This window comes from Bactrocera latifrons, unplaced genomic scaffold (assembly GCF_001853355.1).
Source record: "Bactrocera latifrons isolate USDA-ARS-PBARC rearing strain unplaced genomic scaffold, ASM185335v1 scaffold_13, whole genome shotgun sequence".
Lineage (NCBI taxonomy): Eukaryota > Metazoa > Arthropoda > Insecta > Diptera > Tephritidae > Bactrocera > Bactrocera latifrons.
In genome coordinates this window covers 2,318,744-2,344,593 of record NW_017534741.1, presented here as the reverse complement: position 1 = coordinate 2,344,593, position 25,850 = coordinate 2,318,744, and the positions used below count along the sequence as shown (strand labels likewise).

The 25,850-nt window shown below is 36.1% G+C and overlaps 2 protein-coding genes across 2 annotated transcripts; both read right to left on the bottom strand.

The window, feature by feature from the left end:
- Positions 1 to 3,475: 3,475 nt before the first annotated feature.
- On the bottom strand, positions 3,476 to 5,978 carry LOC108978941 (endocuticle structural protein SgAbd-6-like). Its single transcript, XM_018949462.1, has 2 exons — positions 5,863 to 5,978; positions 3,476 to 4,200 (listed from the first exon to the last, which is right to left on the bottom strand). Exons 1-2 carry the CDS (start codon positions 5,872 to 5,874, stop codon positions 3,805 to 3,807), a joined length of 408 nt encoding a protein of 135 aa, XP_018805007.1. The 5' UTR covers positions 5,875 to 5,978; the 3' UTR covers positions 3,476 to 3,804.
- Positions 5,979 to 23,380: 17,402 nt separating this feature from the next.
- LOC108978957 (glycine-rich cell wall structural protein-like) lies at positions 23,381 to 23,956 on the bottom strand. The gene has a single exon (XM_018949481.1). The coding sequence runs from the start codon at positions 23,862 to 23,864 to the stop codon at positions 23,481 to 23,483; it is 384 nt and encodes a 127-aa protein (XP_018805026.1). The 5' UTR covers positions 23,865 to 23,956; the 3' UTR covers positions 23,381 to 23,480.
- Positions 23,957 to 25,850: the final 1,894 nt, after the last annotated feature.

Genomic DNA, 25,850 nt, shown 5'->3' with positions numbered 1-25,850 from the left:
TTCTTCTCTGACATCAAAGGCATCATCCACCATGAATTTGCTCCTCAAACGAAGGGTCAATCGGGACCGACAAGACATCGCAGCCGATTGGAAGTTGCACCACGACAGCGCGCTGTCTCACACCGCCTTTTTTGCGCACAGCTACCTAACCAAGGCTTTCATCCTAACACTTCCGCAGCTGCTCCACAGCCCAGATGTGGACTTTTTTGTTTCTTTGACTGAAAAGACCGTTGAAGGGCAAGCATTTTGAGATGACAGAAAGGATCCAAGCAGCATGCACCTCGACTCTCAAGGTTATTCGGAAGAATGCCTTTAGTAATGCCTTTAATACTTGGAAATCGTGCTGGCAGCGTTGCGTCGACGCAGAAGGAACCTATTTTAAAAGTTTTTAAAGAATTGTATCGATTGGTTCAATAAATTTTTTTAAATCGACTCAGTCCTATTACTTTTTGGACAAACGCGCGACGACAATCAACGGTTATAATGTCAAAGAAAAAGACGAAGCTCTTTTTCTGCAAGTATGTGAAATATGATATAACCGCCAATTAGTTAGGATAGGTTATATTGGCCGCCTGTTATTCCTTACATGGACCTACTGGTCCTTATTAAAGCCAGGGTTCAGTTTAATTAGAATGAAGTATTCGTATTACTCCCTTAAACTGCGAAGCTAACAGATATATTAGCTGAATTTTAGGAAAAGCTGGAAGAATAGGAGGTGTTCCTTCGTCTCTCTTAAAAGTTTTACGTGTATCGTCGTTACTTAAGACTATCCGAATCTTATGTGATGCCGATAGATTGTAACCTGTCATTAGGCCAACAACCGTTCTACAAACTTTTTGAATGTAGAAAGTCATGCATGTTTTTCTTTGGGGCATTGCACTTCCATAAGACATTCCATCTCGCCCTCATCCGTCTATCACCCGTTTTGGATTTTTCAATGTACTATATTACCTTTAACTTACACATTACCTGCACTTGTTCGACTTTTTGGAAATTTCACATAACGCTGCTAATCTCGAAGATATTGCAGAGCTTTCCACTACACATTGCATTGGTGGTAGGTTGAGTAATCTTTCTACTGTAGCCATTATAGTGGTTTTAAGTGCACCCGTTATGCAGAGAACAGCTAATAGTTGTATCCTATTTGTAAGAAATTTTGTTGTCAGCCTTCTTTACACCAAAGCACTGTAAATCAAAAATTGGCTTGACTATCGTTATGCAACACCAATGTATACGGCACTACCTTTGGATTCTCTCCACCACATTGTTTTTCCACAATAGTTTCAATAGTTTGCCATTCGCAAAAATTTCCAGGTACTTGTTATACTCCTTAACTGTTAGCTCAACTCAAAGTCTAAAATCTATGCGGACAATTGACAATTGACAATGATTGATCTTCAGTGCGATATATTGCCACACAAGTAGTCGGAACCTGGACTTCGTTCAGTACGCACGTTCTTATTCTCGATACTCTCTATTATTATCGAAATTGCAACTGGTGTTTTGTGTTTTGTGTTGCGTGAAGTGTTTTGGGTGGTACATAAATGGTATAAGGGGGCTTTATCGGAACCGGTGCGAAAATTTAACAACGGGCATGGCACCGCCCACTGTTTAATTAAATCCCATATCTCGAAACCCGTCTGACCGATTTCAAATAAATTTAGTATGTGATATTCCTTTAATATTTCTATATCACAGTGTAAAAATGAGCGAAATCGGACTACAATCACGCCTATTTTCTTCCCATATAATAGAATTTAAAATTATATTTGATTGTTTCACTTTCGAGTACACAAATAAAGAAGTAATTAATATAACGGAGTAAAAATTTGCAGTAATAATTCCCTTAAAGTGTGCAACCTTTTGACCAAAAACTATAGAAATCCAACCAAAATTGCTAAAGCCCCTAGGTACTGAATATATGGACCCCGGTACCTATAGTCGACTTTTTATCGGTCAGTATCTCAGATATGTAATTGAAATTCAAACAAAATCCTTTCCTGACAATAGTACTTCTTTATATCAAAAATGGGTTGAATCGGGTCAATACTTCCCTGAGCTCCCATATAGGTAATATAAATGTTTTCGAACTTCTAGGCAACTTTATGCTGGATATATCCGCAATACATATACCTTTGCAGCTAAAATAGATACAATTGGGCGAAAACTTGATGCGCCCCATATAACTATTACCAAGATTTTTGAACATCCACTTGCCCTTCCTACATATGATTGCGGATTGTATGTAAGGTACCTTAATGAAACCGAGCTAACATTTTTTTGAGTATGTGGCATATTAGTAGTATGTGGGATGAGCAAAAATTGATAAAATCAAGTCGATACTACCCCCAACTCAAATATAATATATTCAATATAAAATGCGCAGTTGAACCCGAACTTAACCCTTCCCTACTTGTTTTATTTGAGTTGCATTATTACATTCTATAATGCATTTTTATTCATTAAATCACTTTAAATAATTTTGTCCAAATTAATTTTTGAGACCAAATACTCCTATGTGCGATGTTTTTTTCTAATCTGCCCGCCAAATAAGAAAAATCGTAAAAAAGAAAAAATGAGAGCTCGCGCGCCAAAGCACTCATACGTATATCTGCTAGATGATAGGTCACTATTTCCCTTCCAGCTTCGACGAAATTTCGAATTCCCATCTATAACTTTGGGGACATATTCTTAGATATTTTTTAAAGAGATTAAAAACTTAACATTTCTAAAACCAGTTAGAACTCATTTTTGCGACGAAATTTCGTGGAACTATTATTTAACTACAAATGTTAATAATATTTAGCTACAACCACCTCTATATAAACACACAAACATAAATACATATGTATTTACCAGTAGGAAAACCAATTTGTTTACTTTTTGCCGTTTTTTCATCAATAAAATTCAAGCCGTAAAACCCATTTATAGGCAAATTAAGCAACATAGTCTTGCATAATGTCACAACATAATGATTTCTACAATCTAACGGTACCAGAAACATGCTTTGCATACATTATACAATCAATGGGCTCACTTTATTAACTTCCAATCATATACATACCTTATCTAAGATAGAAGGTGAATAGCCCACCTATTATATACGTGTGTAAATCCTCATAGTTGTTGTTTTTTTTTACTTTAAGAACAGAAATAATAATAGTGCTGCCCATTTTCATTAGAATAGAAATCAGAACTTTTTATTTTAGCAGAATAAATAAAGTTGTCTGCTCATCGCGACTGGAGTAGAGATCGAAATGCGATAACGGCCAAATTGTTTGCAAATTACCATTGAACAAGTTTCATTTTAGATCATTTCACCTCATCAAACCGGTGATTATGCAATCTTTCCTTTAGTTATGCAACTTAAGAAATTTTTTGTGTGCTGAATTTATCACCCCGCCTAATTAATATGCAATATTCGCTCTAGATTTTGCGATAGCTAAAATCGCCGTCAATAAAAATCCATAAAGCATTTCTTCTTCAGTTTTTATCTTTACTTCGGGTGTCGCTGTTTGGAAGTATATATATAATTAGAGGACATACTCATAACTTATGCTTAGATATACATATGTACATATAGTGTAGTACAGATCATACTTATTTGTAAATGTAACATAAATTTATACTAAGAAACTCTTAAACCAAAAGTGTCAATTCTTGTCGTTCATATCATATCACTTAACTGACTAATAGAACCATCACCCGCTCTTTCTTTCTCCCTTTACAATTTTCCATATACGCTAATTTCATTCTTCGTTAATATTTGTAATCATAAATATTTCTGTTGTTGTAACAGTTTCTTTAGACGCTGACGTTTTTCTTTTTTGGTTCTACAACCTCTTCCTTGGGCAAGTCCTTGGCAGCCTCAGCTACAGCGGAAATCTCTGGATTGATGATTGAACCGTAGGGCACGAAACCATTTTTGCCAGCTGTGTAGAAGACCTCGACTTCCTCACCCTCGGTGTTGATGTATTTGTAGGAGCCCTTAATTTCGAGTGCCTCATCTTCGGTACCTTCGTCAACTACGCTGGCTGCCTCCTTGCGGATGGTGCCATCACCACCTTCATAGTGCAAATCGTAAGAACCATCATCGTGCTTGTTGATCTCGGACTTCAGTATGGCTACCACCTCACGTTCTGGCTCTTCGATTGGTGCAGCTGAGACAGCAACGACGGCGAGACAAGCGAAAAGTACGAACTGGATGAGTTGAAGATATGTTTATTAAATGAAAAAATTTCAGTGTTTAAGAAATAATAAGTTTAAAAATAGTTAAAGAAAATAAATAAACAAAAAAATATTTTTTTTTTAAATCTATTAAAAAAAAACTCCTTTCCATTTTTATACCCTAAACAGGTTATGTTAAGTTTGCCACGAAGTTTTTTATACCTGAAAGAAAGGAAACCCCACTAAGATATGTACATACAAGTATGTTATGTATATAAAGGTTAGCAGTACGAGCTGAGTCGAGTTAGCCATGTCCACCTGTTTATTTGTAGATAAGCAAACTAGTCCCTCAGTTTTTGAGATACCATTCTGAAATTGCACTCTATCATATAGCTGCTATCAAAAACAAGTTCTTGTATGGAACCTTTTGTACTTTGTCACAGTTTAAGTTTTTTCCTTGCTTTGTAATAAAACTCTACCCTGCACTGGAAGAATAACTAAATAGCTGAAAGGTGAGAATATGTGAGTGCAATTTAATATTACAAAGTTCTTAAGACCAGATTCAAAACAGATCAGTTTCAAACTAAGAAAGGAAAATTAAGTCTTTCGGTTAAAACAAGTATCAGTAAAGCTTTCGTTAGAAAGCTCTGCAAAAAGTATAACGATCGCTTGTACACTCTTTATAAATTTAGCGTCTAGAATTAAAGTAGTTCTGACGGTAAATATGTGTCGATAGAGTAAATATTTGTTCACAACAAACTCCACTTGGGATATCCTATATGGAATAGTATATATACGACTTAAAATCACTGAAAATTTAATATACATTCTATAGCATGTTCTGCATAACAGTAAATTTCTAAGTAATTAGATCAAATATATAATTTCGAGTGGTTTATGCTTGTTGAGAATTGTCGAAAAATTCCAAAAGCAATTCTCAGACACGTGAAGCCTACAAACCTAGTCAAAATAGTCAAGGAAAGAAGTACGTACTTATATTATAGTATAGAAATGCTTTGCCCTCCTAGGAAAGGGGCGTAAATATCCATAAAGTTTACTCAAATGCTCTAAATTTAAGAGCGAAAGCTTTTCATATCGTGGGATTCCATTAACTTCTGTTGGAAAACCGGTTTCTAACTCTTCAAAAGTAATATACATACATATATATATATATGAACAAGACTATGTGAACAAGAGCCACTTTCGTAAAATGTACAAGAATGAACTAAGGCAGAAGTGAAGCTAATTTAATATTAACTATTCAATCCATAACTTCAAACAAGAGTAGTGCCTTTTATGATTATTTTGAATGAATTGTAATTTAGTTTCAATTGTTTGTTCGGCTCGGAATATTATACTTGCATATACAGTGAAAGCTCCCATAAGCGTACAATGGCAGGACCAGATTTTCTGTTCGCTTAACAGATTTTCCTTAATTAACATCAAAAAATGTTGGGACTGGCCAATGTGCACGGTTAATGGAGATACCCACTTAATAGAGCGAGTAAAGCTTTTACTGCMTATACTTCATTCACTTCAACATTTTGAAACGCCAAGTTCTTTGAGTTTTTTTATTGCTTTCTTTAAAGTTATTTCCAAATTTTTCACTAGATCACTTTTCAATATTTGATAATCGGGTTTCCAAAGAAAATTTCACTAGTACTAGAACACTTCTTGGTTAAATTTCAAACTTACAATTTTAATCATTTTGCGCGTTGTGTGTTTTTTACACTTTTTTACGGGTAGGAAATAACTTAAAATGTGAAACAAAAGCGAGAGTGCGAAATAGAAAAAACTGTGATGAATCCAAAACCAATAATGTTAGCAACTGTCTCGAAGCGACAGGCTTTTATACTAATTTTATGAAATTGCATGAAATTATTTAAATATGCCAAACATGTTTCACATCCTGTTTTTTATTTCAGAATTTTAAAGCCAAAAACTCAGACGTCTCGGCCGCTTGCGCCCCAACCAATGGCGCGGTCCGTGTTGCTATGCTAGACGCTACGCTGCTCACAGCCGGCATTAATATGACTTTGGAGAGCGCTAACTGTAAAATTAGAAGAAAAAGGCCATATACATACGGTCGTTGAAATCATAAAAAAGCAACAAAAATATATACAAAACCAAATGTATGAAAAAATCATTTAACACATTGCATGGATCTAAGACAGTCTATAAATGTTTGTATGTGTGTGCTTTTTGGTGTTTGCACATTTCTAAATGTCAGGGTTAAATAATTAAAGACTACAACACAATTTACTCTGTGAATTGTGGACAATTGTACTCACTGTACGGAGCAGCGCATTAGCGGAAAGAAATGGAGAAAGATGCCGGCTGAAGCGCAAAGGTGCGACTTTCTTGTCTGCTCATAACTGCACGCTTCTCACCCAAAAAGTCACACGAAATTCTTGTAAAACATGTTCACATACACTTAACACAACAACAAAAAGGAGTTTTAACAAATTGTGCTTTTAAGACCGCACGTGTGTACAGATATATGGGTACGTATGTCTAATGGAGCGCCACAACATGTTCGGTAAGACTGAACGCGGCCACATAAGTTTTGATTACATTAGGGTGATACGTGGAAGTGAAAAACAAATTAACTTCGGCTTTACAATAGTAAAAGATGCCTTACAAAAACTTGATTTTGATACGTCAGTTTGTATGGCAGCTATACGCTATAGTTATCTTATCTCAACAATTTCTTCGTAGATTGTACCATTGCCTTAGATATTATTGCATGCCGAATTTAGACAAAATATCTCGTAAAATGAAAATGGTTTCACATAAGTATTAGATGCCGATCGTTCAGTTTGTATGGCAGTTATATGTTATAGTGGTCCGATATCTGTGGTTTCGGCGATTTAGCAGCTTCTTGGAGTGAAATAACACGTGTCCAAATTTTAGATCGGTATCTTAAAAACTGACGGACTAAATCGTGTATATACTGCCACACAGACAGACAGGAGCAGAGAGGGAGAAACTTCTTGGTCAACTATCCAGCTCTGGATATAAAAACAACTATGTTCGAAAAGCACACATATTATAAATTAAGTTCCGATTAGGTCTAGAGGGATCCCATTATCTCCTGAGGACATAATTCAAAAGAGTCAGCAAATCATATGTGTATCTTACGTTTAAGGGCGCCCCTAATATACTTATTGTCACTGCGTCTGGCGATTGTCGGCGATAATTGTGCGCTCATCTTGATCTTCATGCCGCCTTCTTCTGCTTCTATTATTTCCGCGACGACATGCCACAACATCTGGGCATTTGTGCGCCATGAGATTTATCTGCGATTGATGTGTTTCGCATAATGCGCGTCTTTGTTGTGGTTACGTGTGAAGTTTACTAATTTTCGGCTGATCGTTAAGTGCGATCTTTTGGCGCGGTTATGGCCAAGGCGAAGCGTGCGCCGGCGCGCCGCGATTTCATCAACTTGACAAGCGGTGCAAAGCTCGGCTCTATTGTCGCGCTTTTCAAAATATTTAGTTTTGTGCTTTTGCCAAGATTTTTTGCAGTTCTTTGTCGTGGAGATGTGGCGATAAATGCCGCCTCTGAGACAAGAGCAAATATTGCGTTGCAGGAAGCATCAAGTTTTTTATTGCCAACGCAAATTGATTACTGTCTCCATTAGAATTGGGTGTGTTATGTAATGTGAGAAGCAATTTAATGCGCGCAAAATGGAAAGAATTTTGTAATTTTGTTTATTTAGCTTAAGTGATCGTAAAACAATTTTATAGTAGACTTTTAACTTTTATAAGGAAACTTTGTTTCAAGAAACTTTTGTTGTAGCGTGTAGATATGAGAATGTTATTATTTTGCTAGCCTACTTAAAAGTTAAAAGTCTGTCACAACTGCGACCAGGAAGCGTATTTATAACAAACGGCGCGGAAACCTTAAATTTTATTTATATTACTATTCTATTTATTGTTACTAAACATTTAGCGATCAAATTTTTTTTATTTCATAAGATGCTACAATCTCAGAATAAATTGTTCAGATCGGATGACTATAGCATACGAGTATAGCTGTCATACAAAGTGATTAAAAAACAAGTTTTTGTGTGGAAACTTTTTCATTTGATTTTCGAGGTGTAATTTCTTCGGTAGAACCGCAGTTAACATTTTTTTTTAGATATAAATGAACAAACTCTTCCACGCGAGGACTCATTGGTCACCACCAACACGGCGAACGGGTGGGTCCAAATCTTCAACTCGGCGTGTAAAACTGCACTGGACAGCTGCTGAAAACATTGAAGGGCAGAGAGAAACCTCTCTGGTGGACTACAGAACTCACGGAAATCAGAACATCCGGCAGACTTTTGTTGAACAAGGCCCGCAGGTGGGGGTGAAATGACTATGTCCGAGATGAGAAAGGTAAAGAGGATGCCCATGGATGCTTCTGCAAGTGGAAAAGTGGAGGGACAGCCATTAGAGCATTCCGAGGGACTATCTTTCAGAAGCGCAACATGCTTATTATGGCTACTGTCGTGTCATGGCTTGGGGAAGCTATTATGCGTAAAGAATTCGCTGGGACCTTACTGAATATTGACGAAGCTTTCGGTAACGTCTTGCCAGAAGCAGTCGTTATTGCTTTAGACGGTCTTGGGTTTGAATCAAATCTCAAACACCTCGACGAAATGTATTTAGGGAAACCCCAAGTTGAAGTTCTCTCTCCAAGATGGCTTTATTTACTAGAAGATATAACATTCCGGAGGCACTGTTGTCGTAAACGAGAGACATGTGTCTGCAACCGGCGAATACTGTGAAATGTCTACGGCTTAAGCTGGATAAGAAGCTTTCATGGATGCCGAATGTCGAAGAGAGAACAAAAAAAGCATCTTATACTTCTGTGGAGAATCCATTGGCAAAAGGTGGGGTCTCTCACCGAAAGTGGTCCTCTGGGTCTGCGACACCGTAGTCAAAACCATTATGTTCTATGGAATCTGTATGAGGTGAAGGGCTCTCAGGATGACTAGACGAGTTTCCTTGTGTCTGCCTGTCCGTCCGTACGTCTGTCTGTGCAAACTATAATTTGAGAACCAATTAAGATATCGTAACTAAATTTGGTACACGTATTTCTTGGCGAAAAACGGAAGACAATTTCTTAGATGCACCACTGCCACGCCCACAAAACGTCATTTTGCGAAAAAAGTGTAACAATTAAGCTCCAAATAAGAGACAGAGATATAAAATTGCCACGTACATATATAACCGGATAAAACTTTGCCTCTAGATACCGAATATTTGAACTGCAGTACGTATAGTCCCCTCTTTCCCTCAAATATCGATGAATATGTGAGATATATGTATATTTAAAATTCTGGAGGATGGAGCTATGGGTAGAAGTTCACGCAAGTGAGGAAAGTTCTCTGATCGCCATTCACTTGGGAGTGGCCAGAAAGCATTTTTTTACATATGGCTCAAGCAGCTCACGACTTCCGGTCTTTGACCAAGTATGCTAAGAACAACGTTTTGAAGGCGAGACATTGTAGTGAAAAGGCGAAACATTCCCTTTGTAGGGTTGTGCGCTGGGCTTGCGACCCGCCACGTAAAAAACTACCCCAATGAAAAATAACAACCAGCCTCAGATGAGAGACCCCCTTTTGATGACGCCAACGTAGGATATCTCTTGCCAGCAGTTGATACTTCAGACTGAGCAGGTATTTGAGAAGTAAAGCCCTCTCTCGATTAACAAAAGCACAACTCTATAAGTCATTCATTATTCCCGTTCTGCTATACGGTGCAGAGGCATGGACGATAACAACAACTGATGAGTCGCCGTTTTGTCGAGAGAAAAGTTCTGACATAGTTCGGCGAATTAAAAGACAGCGGCTACGCTGGATAGGTTATGTCGTCCGAATGGAAGAAAACACTCCAGCTCTATAAGTATTCGATGCGGTATCCGCCGGGGGAAACAGGGGAATAGGAATACCACGCCGTTGAAAGGATCACATGGAGAAGGACCATGCTTAGCTTGGAATCTCGAATTGAAGAAACTCGAGCTAACTCGGTTATAACCGCGTAAGCGGTTTTTAATATACAAGAAGAAGATATTTAAAATTCAGAGATAATCCTCTGCTAACAATGGTATGTCCGCGTGTCAAGAATGGGTTGAACCGGGTCAATACTTCTCATAGCCCCCATATGCCTAACAAAACGATTTGGGATGTTCTAGTTGACTTGATACCGTAATATCGGTAAGTATGTGAGGTATCTCAATGAAAATGAGAGAGAGTGTTTTACGCCTATCAATGCATCTCCGTGCCTAAAATTAAAAAAAATGGATGAAAACTTGATCTAGCCCTTATATAAAAAACATATAACATCCGGTAGATCATTAAAAATCATAAAACTAATTTAAAAGTACACCTACACCTCCGTTTCTACACATAATAAAATAAATACATAACATAAATTCTTAACCCCTTATGCTGATATTTCGGTACTAAAATGTCGAAGGGTTAAATATAGCCAAACAGTTTTTAGTCTGCAACCAACCGCTATGTATTCTTCAATAATTTAATTTATAAAAGTAATAGAAGCTAGCAGGATCTATATAAAGTAACTGCTACATGAAAAAAGTAAAAACAAAAAAGATTAACCAGTGAGCGTAAAACAACTATACTTTACTTCTGTAATTTGAAACCGTTTTTTGCTTTATCGATAAAATCTCTATTAAAGTCACAATAAGTCCGATCACTACATTCATCAAATGAATAATTTTAATTCATGCTTTCTCAATCAACAATTAAAGAGATTAATCACTTAAATAATTATTGTCATTAACAAGCGCGCTCTGTCCAATCGTCGCCGTGGGTGAAACCAACCTCTCATCTCGAGTGCTAGATCACAGTACGCATTCCACATGCATTATGCATATACCATATTTACATATACTCGTTTAATTTATATTTGTGTATATATAAAACAGCAAATGTGCGAAGCGCACTCCCAAAACCTGCCAATAGAATTTATTGCATTTGTTGCATCCGTTATCGCCTCCAACTATTGTTATTACTGTTGCTATAACAAATTGCACCAATAAAAGCCGCCTGAAGCCGAAGAGCGTAACACTATGAACGGCAAATGAATTCAATAATCGCACATACCCGAGCGAGCGCAGATGCTCGTACTAGATGCGTCTAAATTTACATATGTATATATGCATATTGATGTTACTTTATTTAGTTATGCATTTTATGAATATTTATGATTATGTGTGTGAAGTTTTGACAGTTATGTGAAGAAGCTACTATGTACGAGTAATAGCGGTGCATGTGTGGCTCGACCAATCCCACAAATTCTTGATTATGGTTGCATAGAACAAAGCGCTGAAAAAGCTATAGTTGCGGAGTTTTTACGTGTATATATGTATGGTATATAATATAGTATGTATGTACTTTTAACTATGTGTGAAAACTTTCGAAACTCCAGTAGCTGTTGGCTCCGCGTCGCACTTCATCCCTCACGCCATTTTTGCTGCTACGACAATAATTATGGCAGTATAAATATATATGTACATAAATATATATTTACATAAATACATACAATGTATATATATAAAGTTTGTAGCTGCGCTGAAGCCAATCAGAAATTTTGCATTTTAAATGCTGCACAATTTGTCACTGAAGATTAAAATATTTGTACAAATTTGCTTGTTGAGTTTTAAACTATTATCTGTTTGTTGTTTTTTGTTTGCTTTTTTATAGCTTACTATGGGGCGTGAGTAGGGATGGCAACGATTAATCACTTGATTAAATTAATCGGTTATTTTCATTCAATTTACGATTTAATTGCATCGAAACACCTTTTCTAATTACTCGACTATTACTCGAATAATTGCAAAATAATCGCAAACAGCATTTTGAAATTTAATACATTTTATGTTCATCTAAGTTACTAGCGTACAAGGGTCGAAATTGGTCGCATCAATCATTAATGACTGGGAACAGTGTAAACATAGTTAAATTCTAATATGTCGACGTAGTTTAATATCAACGAATGAATGTCTGGTAACACTGCATTTACAGTTAAGTCAAACGCACTCTACGTTCAGTTGTTTGAAGAGCAATGGCGCCAGTTAAAAGCGAAGTGTGGAAATTTTTTTAACAAAATAAGCCATAACTACGTTAAATGTGAACTTTGCTGCAAAAATTTTAAATTTTCTAATAACACATCAAGTATGTTGCAGCATTTAAAATTGAAGCATGCTACTGTAGCCTGCAAATTGGTGGTAAGTTGGACCAATCTGTATTACATTTTAAATTTCTTCTAGTTATATATAAATATATGTGTACAAATTAGACTCTGCAATCTAGGATTGCGATAGCGTTGTCCCCAGTTATAAAATTTTTACGTACTGAAATAATATTTGCAGTTGATACTATGGAAACGGGCAGCGCGTCGTCAGTGGCAGAGAATGAGTTTGACCTCTGGGCTCCTCAGAAAACTATAGTGCGCAAAGGAAGGAGGAAGGACAACGATTTTACATTTCCAGAAGATGAATTGAGGTTTTATTTGAATTGTCAGGTATTAGAACTAAGTCGAAACACTATTGATGCTTGGGAAGAATGAAAACCGTTTACACAAAACTGTACGGACTTTCAAAAAAKTATTGTCATCTACTTGGTACCTCAGTACCAGCTGAACGGTTTTTCTCAAAAGCAGGTGCAACTGCGACCGAAAAACGCAATCGTTTGACAACAAAACGTTTATCGAAATTGCTTATTCTTCAAACTTGGTTGAACAGAGAACAAGTTTTCTCGACCTCAATGAATATATTTTCATTTACGATAAGACAAATGAAGTTTTAATACGATATTTTAATTTTATTTCCGTTTTTGTTTTTGGGTATATACCAAAAAAATTTGAATGCTGAAATAAGAATGTAGTCTCCTATATTTTATTGGTTTTATTTTTACGCAAAGTTGCAAAACATCGTCTTTCAAGCAAGAGGCAATTCTTTTACTTTAAGACTGCTGTACATATTTTGAAAAATTTTATTTAGTATTATTTGAAAACATTGTACTTAATCGATTTTACATTAAAATTACGATAAAATTTTTTTTTGCCATCCCTAGGCGTGAGCAGTAAGCTAATGCTAACTGATTTATGTATGGATAATCGCTAAGCGAAACACATTATCAATTTATTAGCTGTAATTTAACAGACAGATATTAAGTTGAGCAAAAAGATATATGAAAGTAAGATTTTTTCATATATGTATGTATTTGTACACAAGTACTATATATTAATATTAAAAGTGTACTTTATATATTATACTGTATTGTAGATATTTGTCATATATATACATACAAAGTTTGTCCGGAAAGTAATAGGACTGAGTCGATTTAAAACAAGAAAAAACTTTAACTTCGGCTGCACTAAAGCTAATATACCCTTCACAGGGGCATTTCTTTTAGAAACTATGTGTCCAGTTTATATGGAAGCCATATGCTATACTAATCCGATCCGAATAATTTCTTCGGAGATTACATTTTTGCTTTAGAAAATAATCTATACCGAATTTCGTGAATATATTTTGTCAAATGCAAAAGCTTTACATACAAGAACTTGATTCCGATCGTTCAATTTGTATGGCAGCTATATGTTATAGTGGTTCGATATCGGCAGTTCCGACAAATGAGCAGCTTCTTGAAGACAAAATCACGTTTGCAAAATTTCAACACGATATCTTAAAAACTGAGGGACTAGTTCGTATATATACAGACAGACGGACGGACGGGCAGACAGACAGATGGACATGGCTAAATCGACTCAGCTCAACATGCTGATCATTTATATATACATATACTTCTGGGTGCTACAAACTTCGTGACAAAATTAATATATCCTGTTCAGGGTATAATTACAAAATTACTTTCACACATGTTGAAATTTCCCTGGCATACTTACTTCCACTCGCCTCAATTTCTGGTTGCCAATGAGCACTATGGGACCCTCTTCGCGCACACTTTGTGCATATTCAAGTGCTCCGTACACAGCTATATGCACTTTGAAATATATAACTTTAAGAAATTTTATTTTGGTTATAATTATTCGTTACCTTATTAAATGTAAATGTGTCGAAAATCATTCGCTCCGAATATTAAAACTAGAATTTTTGAAAATAAGAAAAAGCATTGGTCAAAATAATGGGTGTAAAATATTTTTTTTTAATAAAAACAAAACGTTAAAGTTATTTTTGTTTGCGTATGCGGGTTTTTAATAATTTGTGTATCCTCCGTGGTTTTTCATAAGATTTACAATTATATTCGGCATAGATTGAATTAATTTTTGGGAAGTTTCCAATAGGATATTATGCCAAAGTTCGTTTGCTTTCCGCCCCAATCGCTTCTTATTTTGAAATGAAAAGTCTGCCAGTCGCCTTTTAAGATCTCTCCTCGAGTTCTCAATCGGGTTGAGGTTAGGTTTCTTATTTGCATTATTGAACTACTCAGATACCAGCCTCGATGTATGTTTCGTCATGTTATCTTGTTGATAACATCATCTCAGCGGCATGTTTTTTTCTGCATTTAGTAGCATAACGTTTTGCAAAATGTCCGTACTCAAAGGCTTTATTTTTATGTTCCTTATCCAAAAAAGGACCAACATCTTAAGAGGAAAACATCCCCACACCATTATGTTTCTGGCCCATCTTTAATTGTCTTTGTGGTGTATTTACAATTAAATTCTTTACCTTTAGGTCGGCGGGCACCAGCTTAACGCACACTAATATTTTGTAAGTTTAAAGCTTTATTTTAAATATAAGAACTTTTCATTATGTTTAAAAAGTTATTTCGGGCAAATGACCGCCGCGGCTGACTCAAATAAGTTTCAGCGGAGAGACCCAATCGTCGTCCACTTTTTCAGCAATTGGGACCATATTTCAGCAATAACACGTCGAATATTATCTTTCAAGGTGCCAATGGTCACTGGCTTATCTGTGTAAACGAGTGTTTTCACATAACTCCATAAAAAATAGTGCAGCAATATCGCAATATACTCCTCTCACCAAAAGTTTCATTCAATAAATTTATGTTTTTGTAGGCTGTAAATGGTGCAGTGCTGCCTAGTTATCGTAGATTCAATGGTGCCCCACGTCAACATCCTCCAATTCCGGCACGATAAAGTCATTAATCATTGATATATAACGTTCTCCATTGATTATAACATTAACACCGGTTTCATTTTCAAAGGAGTACTTTATTCGGTTAATTTTGTTGACTATGTTTACTATAGAACGATGATGGTGTTTTGTTTAAGCGCGGCGAGACATTGTCGCTGTGGGATATTAATAAAAACGTCATTAACCTACATGAAAATACCTATAAAAGTACATAGGGAAATTTGAAAATATTGTTTCCTTCAAAAATTATAGGCATTTGAAGAGACAAACTGAATTTTTAGTAAACAATTTCGTAATAAACTAGCCATTAATACGTTTTGAATAATTGAAAATTTCCCTACGTGCTTCTATGCGAAGTCCAATTTGCAAGATAATATCAAAATTTAAAGTTGATCGGATAAAATTTGTCGAAGTAATTTGTCTCGCCAATTGAAAAAATAATAGTTTTGAGAAAAATGCGTTTAAAGTTTTACATATAGCTATAGCTGAGATATACGCCTAAAGACTTCGAAAAAAATGTTCCCGCTACAATGACTGCAAAGCATATTTTAAGCGAAAAAAATATTTTTTAATTCTACAGTGATAAATGGTGAGAGAAGGATAGATTTGCCAAATTTTAAATTATCAACTTATCAGTTAATCTATGACAACTGGAAAGACAACGATTTTAAAACTTGTATACTTAGTGTTTAACACTTTTTCTAATATCAGCCAATAGAACAACTAATACATTGATATACATAAAAATATTATTGTATATGTATTTAACTTAATTTGTGTTATAATATGGAATTTATTGAACAGATTGAATGAGCATTGAAAGCATTTCTAAATATAATTTATGCAAATATTTTAAAAGGCGTGTTCCAAAGTAAACAGAATTTTCTGAATCTAGCTCACCCTGGTGACGCCATCTGTAAGTCGACTGGTGCGTTAGAATCTGCTATTTTTATCAATTGTCCAGTGAGATTTTCATGACATTTCTTAGATTGGAAGTGAAGTTATTGCGTTTTAAGTGTCATTATGTTTGTATTATCGGTGCGAAAATGAGCTTCGATGATTGGCCACAGAGTGCAAGAGTGGTTTCAATGTTTTCAAAGTAGCTGTGAGGACATAAATGACGATCAACATGTGGGCCAATCAAAAACCGTGATCACCGAAAATTCCATCGAATCATCATTGAAATTCATGGAAATGGAATTAAACATCTCCAAAACATCGATTTAGCGCATTTTGAACGAACATTTGGGCTTACGAAAGGTGTGTGCACGGTTTGTTCCACACAAATTGACTGACGACCAAAAATTTCTCAGAATCCAACATTCGAAGGGCGATTATTCGACCAAAAATCCCATTTTAACCATTAACTATTATTCGCATTCACTTGATTTGGCACCGCGCGTATTCTTCCTTTTCGAAAAAATACATTTACAACGTTGAGGCCATTCAAAAGGCTTACACCGGTTTATTGACGGCCATACCTGCCAACGAGCTAAAACACTCGTTTGATATGCTTTTGGATCGTGCAAAAGCTGTATTGAAGCAGAAGGAGACTTTGAATAAAATAAATTGATTTTGCCGAAAAAACCATTTTTTTTTAAGTCCTGTTTACTTTGGAACCCACCTTGTATAAGCCCAAAACTCTGCACGGATTCAAAATATCAGGGAATATAGATTTTATTCTTATACAAAATGCAAACAAAATTTCGATAAAAATAGGACGATTTATCTTACACTATCTACGAGTAAAGTTGAGTTAAAAGAGTGATGTCTTTTTATTAACGTCGTTTTTCCAAATATCTATCACCACTCCTGACGTGGCTGTTCTTGACTTGCTATTTTTTAAACAATTAAGTCGTGCTTTCTCAGATCAATGAACTCGACATTTACGTGAATTATTACTAATGCTTAAGTTGCACTGACTGGCGGTTTTCCAGTCCTCGAAACGCTTTTCATAAGCAATTTGTGGTATGGCCTTCAGCTCCTCCAACGAATTTTGTTTTATCTTTTCGATTGACTGCAGAATCAGAAACTTCAATTTGAGGAACAAGAAAAAATTCACACGGAGTCAAGTCTGGTGAAAATGGTGGTTGATCACTGGTATTCATGGCGTTTTGGCTCTAAATTTGGTCACAATTGGGGCTCGATGCGATGTTACATTATCATCTGGTAAAATCTTTGAATTGTTGTTCCACAAGTCCGGCCATTTTCGACGATTTTAGATGGGCGAATATATGGACTGGTAGCTTTTGGGTTTTTGGTCTTAATGCAAAAATTCCTATCTGGTTTTGTTGAAAGCAGCCGGAGGAACGAGGATATACAGACGGGGACAGAGAAATAGTGGACGTTGAGAATCTAATAAGACGCTTATTATGATTTTTAGCAAATTAAATTTATTCGATATCATCACATAAATTGAAGAATAGTTTTCAATAGTACTGTTTAAACAAAATTATTGAATTTCCAATTGCGTGTTTAGGTCTTGACGAAGAAATATCACAGTAGGCTGGTTCTGCGCAAATTGAGCAAATTTATTAAATATGTTATGAAAATAGGCTCATTCCAGTGCCGGATTAATTCTGTCAAGGGGCTTGTTGTTTGCTATAGGTTCTCAAGTTTAGGGTATTTAATAAAGCAAAATTGTTACAAACAAACTTTTCTGTATTTATTATGGGCAAATTTAGATCTAATACTCTCAATATCGACATTTTTAAGCAAGTCATGCTTTGTATTCATTAAAGTGAAAATGATTAAGAAGTTTTTTTTATTTATTTATAAAAGCTTATGCAACGTTAATAACATATGTACAACCTAAAATATGCAGCGCTTCAGAGGCCATCGACTGTCCGTTGCATAAATGGGCTGGCTTAAATTCTCCTCAGTAGATCACATTCTTTAAGTGACGAGGTTTAGGAAGTTTAGCAGGTTTTAATTGCAAGCTGTTTGTTTTGGCGAAAATCGTGCATTTATATATAGCTGGCTCAATTTTTTGGAGGTCGGATATGTGATGATGATGAAGAAAAGGCATATTGAAGCACAAGGTTAAAACCAAGGATGATCTTCGGGTATAATTTGTATGTGGTGTCTTCCATATTGTCTATCAGAGAGGGAAGACCGGACTCTGCTAATATATTTTTGATAGGTGACGTGGGGAATGCTCGAAGCGATCTTCTAACAGCGGAGTGATACGGTGCTGCCAACAATTTTAGGTGACTTTTTGGATGATGCCCATATATTTCAAGAGCGTAATTGATGACGGAGAGTATGCGTGCCTTGACAACATTAATTAGCAAAGATGGGCCAATGAGCGAATGCTTGCATGCTAGGTACTTAACAATATTTGAGTTTTTAGTAATTGCATTTCTAATATATTGACAATGTTGTTTGAATGCATATTTACTATCTAGAATTAATCCAAGAAACTTAAGTGTAGGAGAACATGAAATATTTTTGAATGAAATCGGTGGAAAATGATAATTATGTTTTTCACAAATGTGGAGTTAAAGTATATACATATGTATGAAAAATGTACGTTTTAATTGAAATTTAATATCTAGAATTATGTATCTATGGATACCTGGGTATGTGATTGTGGATGGCAGGAGGGTACAGGTGAAGTTGTGGAACGTGTTATAGTGGAGAGGGAGAATTGTACACGGTAGAAACGGAGGGAGAAGGGGTTTCGGGGCAATCATTATGGATTGAGTGGATGTTGGTTGGGGGATGAAGAATTATTGTTTGAAGTTGTAGCTTTAATTTTGTCATTAGAATTATTAGTGTTTGAAGTTTTTTCGATGTTGATGTATTTTTTTGAGTGAGTATTGTTGTTGGAAGCTGTTACATTCGCATAAGAGAATGGTGAGGGAGTAGACGGTATTTGAGATTTGTATAAATTGATGGCTTCACGCATTGAACACTTGTGGATAGTTTTWATTTTAAGTATCTCTTTAGACTGGACAAATTTTGGATAGGCGTTAAAGGAAGAAGGGTGCTCACCATCGCAGTTAGCACATTTGACTCTAGAGCATTCAGTGGGAGGGGTATGATTTGGAGGTAGGTTGCAGATAGCACAAGATGGGGACTTGTTACATCGCTTAGCAGTATGACCCAGCAACTGACAATTCTTGCAGCGCATGGGATTAGGATAGTAGGGACGGATATCGAGGATACACCAGGCAACTTCAATACGACTAGGTAAAGTATATTTATCAAAAGTTAATAATAAAGCACCAGTAGGTACACGATTACCATTGTTTATCATCGTAAATTTATGAACCTCGGATACTCCTTGATCCTTTATACCACCAATTATTTCATCATCAGCAAGCTGACAGATAAATGGAGCGTAAATTGTACCCTTTACTGACTTCAGAGAGTTGTGAAGAGGTATATCAAGAGCACCAGCTCCGGGAAGATGTTTGGTTCTTGACCAAAAGATGAAGGCTGCCGTCACGAAGCGATGTGATTTTGCTTATGGCCTGAATACCTTTATGTGCTGCAAAGCAAGAAGTGGATGCAATACGTTTTCTGGCGTCCTGTGATTTGATTACGAGGATCATCCTTCTTAGAAATAGGTAATTCCGGGAAGAACTCCAGCGTTGAATTTTCTGGCTTTTTCCTCTTGTTTTTAGGACCCGGGGATAATAGTGCAAACCTACTATCCCCCAGCCTGTTGGCCCCAGAGGGCATTGAGAAAGAAATTAAGTTCGTACCCGATTAAATTGTGGGTTTAACTTTATAATTAAACTTATTAATTAAAAGTACAAAAAGCACATGGAAAGTGTAACGAATTGAAGCTCAAAATGTCAAAGCTAGGTTAAATTGCGCGTACACCAAGTAACGAGGAGTTATGCAGCGAGTATTTACATGTGCGCTCGATATGAAAAAATCAACCGTACACAACCACGAACAACGAACGAATGATTAAGAAGTTATTTGAACATTGTGTTTCTTAATTCATTTTTAATACGTTTTAATGTTGAAAATAAAAGTGCCTTCATAGCATCAGCTCGGTCTGACCACCTAGTGTCCGATAACCGTTTCAAAATCGGTATTTTTGACGTAGAATCTTTAAGTGCGTTCGTAAGACGAACCCATCGATGGGTAGAAACAGAAAAAAATGTTAAGAGGATTTCAATGAAATCGAAGAAAAGTAATGCTTCTGTACAGCAGTCTGCAGCGCACTTAGCAATTAAGTTTAATGAATGTGCAAAACAGGGAATGTATTCTGCATACTTATTTATTTTTTTAATTCGGGCTTGTAAGCCGATGTATAGTATATCCCACTCATGTTTGCTGGCATTGTAATAGCTTTGCCCACGACAGTCTTTGATATTAATGCCACTCTCACTCAAGAAAGGGCAGAACGTATGAAGGGTAGAACTGTACCTAGTATAGATACTAGTCTAAATATATCGATTTTAATATTGATAATTAAACATAAGAACATTAAAATTAAGAAATTCGTAAAATGCCTACTTATTTTTACGATTTAATGTGACGAATCGAGTTTTCGATTTTCAGGACGAAGGTGGAAGTGAAGCATAGCCTAAGCGCTTTCGGCACTGGCTCATTTTTCCATTTATCCGTACAAGTGCTTCAAGGTAATGCTACCCAGCCCATCACGCTAACACCGCTGTGCTAAATTGTTTTTATGGTGATGGGTATATGACTACAGATATCATACAACTAACTGCTTGCTAACCACTCTAATACACCTGCTTCTGATTTTTTTGCCGTTAATTTGTTACTTTATTGTTTTATGATTTCCTCATTTCTGTAAGATAAATCACGGAACATGCTATATACATATATAATATGATTGACTATGTGATTCTTGCCATTTTCGAAAGTCGAAAATGTGTTTATTTTGCCTTGTCTTTGCATTTATCTTCGGAGTTTGAATACGTGGTGTCAATAATAATTTAGACAATCAATAGATAAAGAGAAGACAATAATCAAAGCTTATCCAAATTTACAGTTTATAATAATTAAAATATCGAAGAATCGGCATAACTAAAGAAACTTAGATATTATTATTATTTCTTGCGCAATAAGACGGAATGTGGTCGAAATAATAAAAACAGTTACACTCAAGGTTTTTCCGATTTTGACAAGAGAACTATTTAGAGAACTCCAACTTTCATGCATCGACCGTCAAGAGCGACAAAACTGCAGGTGCCAAAATGAGCTTATCTACTCTAAAAAAATAAAAATGTTAAAATTAAAGAAGAAACCCACAACTTAACTATGCTCGAAAAGAAACACGATTACGTTTTCCACCGGAGCACAAGGCCTGAAAATCGGATTGCTTCTATGTTGACTTTTCAGATGAAAATAAATTTTATTTTTAAGGGTCTGTTAGATACAATTATTATTTCCATAAAAAACCTACTGAAAACTGGAAAAAAAAATCGATTAAATGCAATGATCGCCTCGCTCTCACGCAAAGTTTTTGTGTCTCGGTGACATTATTCCTCTAAAAAAATTTTACGTAAAGATATTAAAAGTGCTTGGTCATTAAGTTCCTTGTTTTTGTTACTCGTTTGGATTACTTCTGCTATACTCGGTCGAGTAGCCTAATGAAACATGAGTCTATAATTCGATTGGTCGATTTTAATCTTCTTCTTCAATTTATCGTATATATCCTGATTTCTATTGAACGGAAGTAGTATTTCGGAAGAGAATATATCAGGAATCTTCGAAGAAAAGGCTAATTCTTTTGCCAATCACCTAGAAGAGGTATATCAACCTAATTGCCCAAAGAATACTATTGATATGTTACACAACAAGGCTAACGAGGAATTAGAGTCTTTTAAGACTTCAGCTTCTAAAATTTTTACAATCATAAAAGAACTTAACCAAAAAAAAAAAAAAAAAAAAAAAAAAAAAAAAAAAAAAAAAAAAAAAAAAAAAAAAAAAAAAAAAAAAAAAAAAAAAAAAACACCAGGACAAAATAATATTATGAGTTACCAAATATTGCTGTAGAGGTGCTCTCAATGCAATTCTTAGTTTCTGATATTATCCAATTGTGTGGAAAAAGTCGCAGATTATATTGATAGATAAATTCGGCAAACACTTCAGATAACCGCCTTCTTAGAGACCAATCAGTCTTCTACCCTGCCTTTCTAAAATATTTGAAAAAGCGTTGCTAACAAAGATGTCTCCTTTCCTCCGCGAAAATAATAGAATATCAACGCACCGATTCGGGTTTCGTGCAAAACATGGCACAATAGAGCAAGTAAATAGAATTACTAACGAAATAAGTTAAGCATTTAAGCACGGATCCAATAAATAAATATATATTGCAAATAAAGCAAAGAATCTTCGGTGGCAGTTGATCGATATTTTGATATTTTTTGTTTTAACTTTTGAACTTTTTGCAAAATCAATGATTTGAGAGTCCACAAATAAAGTCTTTCGGGCCCAATTGATGGTCTATAATGCTTAATGTCTTAAAAGATACAGAGATAAGGGAAGAATTGGAGGAAACCTAAAGAGATGTTAAACTTTTCTGCCACTTCACTGAATTTTTTTTAATATTTTTGGATAACCTCTCTTCAGTTTAATCAATGTTTGTGTAGCCTCGACGAAACAATTCCTCGTAAAACCATCGTACAAACACTGCGAGCTTTCACGTTCCCTTGCCTTGAGCATTTAAGTTTGCACACAGCTTTGTGTTTTATTAAACTAGACTTCTCTGTAAATAATTCTATTGACAATATATTAATATATGCAAGTAAAATCAGCATTACCTTGAATTCCTGAGAAATTTCTAATTTTCTATTAGGCGTGTCCGCATCGCGGGCCATAAATATTAATTTACACGAAGCGATTTATTTCATTTTATTGGGTGTTGCTTAAAAGAGCCTACAAAAAAACAAACACGGAGCAGCAAAAGAACTGCTAAGGAAAACAAATTATCTACTATCATATATCTCATTAATTTCACAAGCTGCAATAATCGATGACAAGCACTTTCCCAATTATCGCCTCGGCCTATTAAAATCGCTGTGAATTTTTTCTAGACAATAAGCAAGCGCACAGTTTCACACACGAAACGTACGAAAAAAGCTGCATTACTGGGATGTTATTTAAAATTATTTTATTTTTTTCTTCTTAGTACATTCTATGAACGTATTAAATTACATTCTAATATTTTTACAAGTCCGCATTCAACCCCAATATTTGTGACCATAGCCATGGTAATAAGGCTGCCGATAAACAACAGCATAGTGCGGGCGGTAACCGTAACCACCATAACCACCATAGCCTCGGTGGCCCCCGTAGCCGCCGTAGCCACCCCAACGCTTGTAGCCATAGCCGCCGAAACCGCCCCAGCCGAAACTACGCGCTGCACGCTCGGCCTCTTCCGCATGTTCCCCGCCGGCATCCACATCTTCCAGCAATCTGTTGGGTTGCACGTCAACAGCAGCGCTAGCCAGCTCTTCAGTGGGTAGTGCCTTCGCAGCTGCAACCGCCGATTGTTCGGACGCTTTATGGGCGTCGGTGTCACCGTAGATCGCAATGATGAGCGCGAATAGAATGCAAAAGCGCATTTTGTCGGAGTTCTTTAGTTTTTTTTCGATGACACGACACTAGTGTTCTGTTCGGTAAGAAGTCCAAATTTCTACTGCATTTCTTTCACAGGACTGACCAGCGCTTTTATACTGCGGCAGGCTTCTGGGCACAGGTGGCTGGCGGGTCGTTGTTTGAATTATGTTCGTATATATTGATGTGCTTTTGTGGGTAATTTTTACACACCGACATAAAATTGTTTACTAAAATACAATAAAAATGCATTTGCGCAACCATCTATACATACTCTGACATATTTACATAATGCATATAATCTCTTGGTAGGAGTGCACTATGAGGGAGGCATATTAGCTGAGAAGTGAACTTTGCGCCGTACACCTATTACTTTTCTGAATAATGCAGTATAGTGTTATTTATTCATTTAGTTATATATTTATTATCTCTGTTTTAATATATTGAATGGCAATTACATGAATAAACAATTTACATACTATATTTATAAATTCTCGCAATCCACTTTGCTCAGTATGCTTTAGGCAAGAGATGTTCAACACTTAAAAAAGTAGTAGGCAGTTTCAAGTATAGGGTACTTTCTGAACGTCATTGCTGACGAGCTCTTCTGTGAATTTGCTCAAGTTTTGTGTAATGCTTCACACTTCAAATAATATTGTCAGGTGAGTTGTGCCCGCGGTAGATCCCATTATTTTTACTACATCATTACACTCAAAATAATATTTATTTTATTGACATTATTAAGATGATGGCAAATCCGCCAAAGAAATTAAAATATATGTATGAAATATGAAAATGAAAATTTTTTGGACACTAATTTCCAATATTTCGAAAAGGATAGTGCAACAAAAACTGCGAGAATTGAATGGAATGCGATATCTGACTAGTTTTTACTAGCATTATTCGCATTAACAAAGAGACAAATTTTTTTCTCTATGGCAAAGCTTTTCGACCCCGCAAAATGGCTACCTCCAATTATGTGACGGGTTGTATTGAGGTTTGGTAGTTTGCTGAGTGGAGTTGTGTAACATGTACTACGGTGGTAAACTTTTCGAACCGGAAAGTTCTATTCTAATACGACGCTCTAGAAACGAGTTCACTCAATGTCATTTGTTCATGCGGAATGGAACGCAGCCAGTATACTCAGAACACAAACTCTCAGTGTCGTGTACTGTCACTACTCCTATGGTCACTATATGCAGACGGCATAGCGATATTAGAATTAATCAGTAACCTTATGCATAACACCTTAAGGTTCATTCACCGATGAACGATATCAGTTAGTCTAGAGGTAAGTGCCAATAAGGCGTATATAGTAATATTTACAAGGAGGTACGACCTCCCATCATGGAAAACCCGCGGCTTAACGGAGTTGAGTTAACAACTAAGGAAAGTATCGAGTACCTCAAAGTAACTTTGCATAGGAAACTGATGTGGAGGATATATTGAAAAATGCCAGTGGTGGAATAAATGGGCCTATCACCACTCCAATGGCTGTACTAGAAAGATTATTTAACCTGCCACCAATCGACAATATAGTTCTACAGCAAAATCAGCTGCTGGATTGGTGGGGTTATGTGAATTCTCCACAAGGACTTTCGGGCATAGCTCAATAAGAACTCTTTTTTGGGAGAGAAGATTTCAAGTCACACTATAAAAGGATGGATGACTCTGGAGCATGTGACGTGCCAGAGGAACTTACAACACCTAGCCTGACGTATCAAAATGGTTGAGTGGGTGCGGGGATCTATTGCTCGTAGCTGGATTTCAAATGACTGGAGTATTTTCCAGGCAGGCAGGCAATAAAAGTAACGACTGCATGCCAGAAAAAAATTCAGGGAACAGCTGTTGAGATTGCCAAAACCGCCATCCGTCTGGCTATCGAACAAGTACAAGAAAGTTACTAAAACTGATATTCGATGAAAGTTCCGAAATGGCTGACAGATGAATCAGGGCGAGATTAAATGCCTTAAGGATATGCAGGATCGCCAAAA

Excerpts from the sequence above, each read along its gene's own strand:
- LOC108978957 (XM_018949481.1), bottom strand. The coding sequence starts at position 23,864 with ATGCGCTTTTGCATTCTATTCGCGCTCATCATTGCGATCTACGGTGAC.